This window comes from Schistosoma mansoni, chromosome 1, assembly GCF_000237925.1.
Source record: "Schistosoma mansoni strain Puerto Rico chromosome 1, complete genome".
In the NCBI taxonomy this organism is placed as follows: domain Eukaryota; kingdom Metazoa; phylum Platyhelminthes; class Trematoda; order Strigeidida; family Schistosomatidae; genus Schistosoma; species Schistosoma mansoni.
Genome location: NC_031495.1, coordinates 12,781,546 through 12,785,742, shown reverse-complemented (window position 1 = coordinate 12,785,742; position 4,197 = coordinate 12,781,546). Strand labels below are relative to the sequence as shown.

Genomic DNA, 4,197 nt, shown 5'->3' with positions numbered 1-4,197 from the left:
TAAATTCGATTAATTGAATTATACAAATTTCTATAAGGATTTCGGCATATGAAGCCTCATACAATAGCTGAAACCATTGAAAAATTATTACTGCCGCTATTAATTGAATATCTTGTAACGTATTTGGCGTTGCATTCATCGCTTTAGGTTTCACGGATCGTATATTCTGATGGCAAACATTTTAGTACGTCTGACTTCACGAGCTTGTCTCCAAAATTTACTTCAGTACCTTTTCTTAGAAAAATTTCTATCATGCACGTATTACATATATGTAAATGAATACTCATAACCTAGTTGTCTTAAGACTTTCCCTTCACTGTTGTAGATCGTCTTTTTGGAGTTATAATGTTAACACATTTGATGTAAATGTTTCAATGCCACTCATACATTGCTAAAACGTATTCCTATTCTAGATATCAATGAGACTCAGTTTTCTGAACACACTTATTGCACCAACTTTAATTTAGTGGTTTGATTATATCAGACCACTTTATAGAAAATCATTGGTTTTAGTGTTCCACAAATATTAGTTCGTTAGCTTAGTAAAGATAGTGAATATTCAACAGTCTTAATAAAAAAACTTGTAAAAAGCGGAGTTAAATACTTCAAGGGAATAATGTCTTCTAAAAATAACTGTTAGTGCGTAAAGCCTATGGTAAAGCTCATGAAGTCAAGTGTTATAATATGACATTGGGTACAAATATCCTCATATTTTAGGGAAAAGTTCCTGATCTCAATCTTCGCTGTACAGATGAAAATTAGTAGTTCTATTTTCGACAAATTCAAATCATTTTATAATTTTTAATACTAATTTCACCTGTTGAACAAAAAATTTTTAATAGGGCGTTTCTATCGGCATTTCTGCTTCGATTCCATATCTTCTCCAATCAAATTACCTTATGGGTGTCTATAATTTACAAGCAACATTTTCATTATCATCTTGGCCTTTCTCTTTGAAACTTCTCTGGGCTCCGATAGTTGATTCGATTTACATCAATTTTATTGGAAGACGGAAGACGTGGCTCATAATAACTCAGTATGCAATTGGAATTGAGTTACTTGTGCTAGCAAGTTATATCGATGATTGGTTTGGACGAGACCCCAACAAAGCGTGGAGTCAGCTAGGATCACATCATTCAGTTGATATAATACCCTTAACCATAACATTTTTCGTACTTACATTTCTGACAGCTACACAAGATATTGCGGTTGATGGCTGGGCCTTGACACTACTATCAAAGTACGTTGTTTTATGTTAATTATTTTATGTATTTGAACACACAAACATTGGTACAAGGGGGCACCAAATACATATGCGCCACACAATCACAATGAGGTTAGGAAGAGATAAATAATGCAAAGTACGTATAATAACAGAAGAACAACAACGAACAGAAATTAGTGTGTGACGGCGAAATAATAATAATAATAGGAGAAACAATACAGTAAGAAAAAATACAACCAGAACGAATTCCTTCAGTTAAAAAAGTTACTTTCATTTTTGTGAAGAAAGTAAAAGAACGTTACAGCAGGATCACCACTATCTTCTATACTGAGCCAAAGTTGAAGAAGAATCGTGGAGTTAGAAAACCATGTCCAACCCTACTGCTTGAATGGGACAATAGATAAAGGTGGTTGTATGCCCTCACTCTACCTGAGGTGTTTGTATATAGGGCTTTCAAGATGTTAGTAAACTTCCCAGGCACACCCTTTTTCGATAGACAGTCCGAAAGAACAGTTCTACTGCTTGAATGGAACAATGGATAGATCTTAGTGATTGGGATCCCGTCATCTTCACAGATTGTTTTACTCATTCCAGACTTTTCGCTACCAGTGATTGGGATGAGTTGAGAGAGCTTCGGGCGGTTAGCAGATGCGGCTGATGCTTCCAACTCGCTGGTATGCTCCGACCACCAGGATTCTCGGTCTTTACACAAGCTTTGCACAATCTCCTTACGTAACAGTCTTCGTCTGTGGTCAAACTCGCGGTCACTCGGACTAGACTGACGAGCTTCAATGGGGAGCCTGAAGAAACCCAATGCTTATAAGGGAGACGTTTCGCGAAGCCTCAAGCGACTTCACTCGCTATTTTCATGGTGTCATGCAGTCGCAACCAATGCTCATCTATACTTTCGGGTGGGATGGTAACTATCCTTGAACCTAGCTCAGTTTGACATTTAGTGCAACAGAAGGTGCAACCAATTTGCTGACATCGATCCGTTTAGGATGATGAATTTGTTTGCCACTGGAACGTAAGGTAAGATTAGTGCAGACAAGGGCATGATCAGAGTCCAGATAGGTACTCCAAAGTGAAGCGGTAGTTTTGTACACAACCACGCCAGCGGTAGCTGATGGCGATGTGATTAATCTGAATCCAGGCTTGGGATACAGAGGTAGGATTCCAGGTAGCACATCGGCGATTACTGTATCAGTAGTAAGCGCTAGCCAGAAACAGGTTGTAGTTTGCGCACAGTTGCAGTAGACGGTCGCCGTTATCTGACCTGCGACCAACAAGTTCCCATCGGCCACCTAGACGACTCTCTTCTGTGGCTAGATTCCCGACCTGAGCATTCAGTTCTCCGGCTAGTACTACAATGTCTGTTGAACACGCTTTCTGGAGAACACTTAACCAGTGAAAGAACTCATCCTTGATTGCATCCGGTCTGCAATCTGTTGGGCTGTAGGCGATAACGAAACGGCATCGTTTCTCAAACCGATTTCTTCTCACTTTAATGGAGCTTTCTAATCTAACAGTACATAACCGACTGTTAATAGGGATCCAATCGATTAGTGCTGCATTAGCTCCAACGCTTAGTGTGACACCAACTCCAGCAAGACCAGACAAAGATGCCACAGGGTCCCCGGATAAACGCATGTAAAACAAGCCTTTTGAAACGACAGATGGAGTGCGAATTTGTAGTACTTCACCAGAGTCTTGAATACGGGTCTCGGATAGACAACAAACGTCGATGTTAAGACTTTCTAAAGACATAGCCAGCCCTATCTGTTGTTGATATGCATTAATGTGTGAACGTTCAAGGAGGCCAGTTTGGATGCTGCACGTGGTTTCAAAAAGACTGTTTCGTAGTCGGTGACTCGAGATTGTTTAGATAGAACAGGTTTTCCACCTTAGGCGAGCTGGTGTATAAGTTGTAAAGCAAAGTAGGCAAAATGACGACAAAGGAAAATAAATAACTTACGTAGTATAAAAAATATAGAAACGAATATTATCATATATTCCTGATCCCTTCATATATTGGGAGGACCAGTGATTAAGACCAGTTACATGGGATTACATTCAGTTCTCAGATTTCGGTTAAAATATTAGTTAACCCAATCGATAACACTGAACCACTATCCTTAAGCAGCTTTTGATTTAATCCATCTGGACCATCTGCTCTTCCTTATTTCAGTTTATCTATAGCTATAGATAGGACTTCAATTAGAGTTGGGGACCCTGGGTTTGTTTTTTTCATTTTTATTGATTATGCATAAAAGCTTAATGAATTCGTAGTCTTATCGAACCCGGAATTTTTAGCTGAAGGTACTGCTGTCAATGATTTATGTAATCCAGATCGTATTTTAATTGGTGGTGATTCACATTCATCATCTGGTAAATTAGCAATTGAAATGTTACGTTGGATATATTTACATTGGGTACCAGCCGAACGTATACTTATTACATCGACGTGGTCATCAGAATTATCTAAATTGGTAATTCATTTTCATAATATTTATATGCTCACTATTGACCGGCTTCAAAATATAACTCTTGGAGTTCTAGTGAGAAGTCATGATCAGTGGAGTTCAATCCTTGGCAATGAATGAAAGGTTGCGCAAGATCATGGATTGATTGAAGTTAGACACCGTTAGATGCCAGCTCAGTGGTCTAGACTTTAAGCGTTCGCGTGCGCGACGGAAGGTTCTGAGTTTGATTCCTGGATCCTAGTTCGTGGGATCACACTGCTCCAGAGTCCCTTACTAGAGCAAAACAGCTATCCAGTGTTTTCGGGCTTTCAATTATCCTGTAGCTATATATATATATATATATATATATATATATTACTGTCTGTAAATTAATTAACCATATACTCATTACTTAGTTTTGTACCACAAATGACGTAGTTACGTACAGATTAAGACTTCCTATTTATGGTGTATTGTGGCCTTTTAATTGATGTATATTATCATGTAACA

At 38.5% G+C, this 4,197-nt stretch overlaps 1 protein-coding gene across 1 annotated transcript in view; it reads left to right on the top strand.

The window, feature by feature from the left end:
- Positions 1-899: 899 nt before the first annotated feature.
- Smp_159760 overlaps positions 900-4,197 on the top strand; it is a gene marked incomplete at both ends in the record, with an annotated part of 13,721 nt that continues 10,423 nt past the window's right edge. Inside the window, one exon of the mRNA XM_018793297.1 lies at positions 900-1,240. Within this exon, the coding sequence (XP_018647824.1) occupies positions 900-1,240 (341 nt within the window). The remainder of the gene's footprint in view (positions 1,241-4,197) is intronic.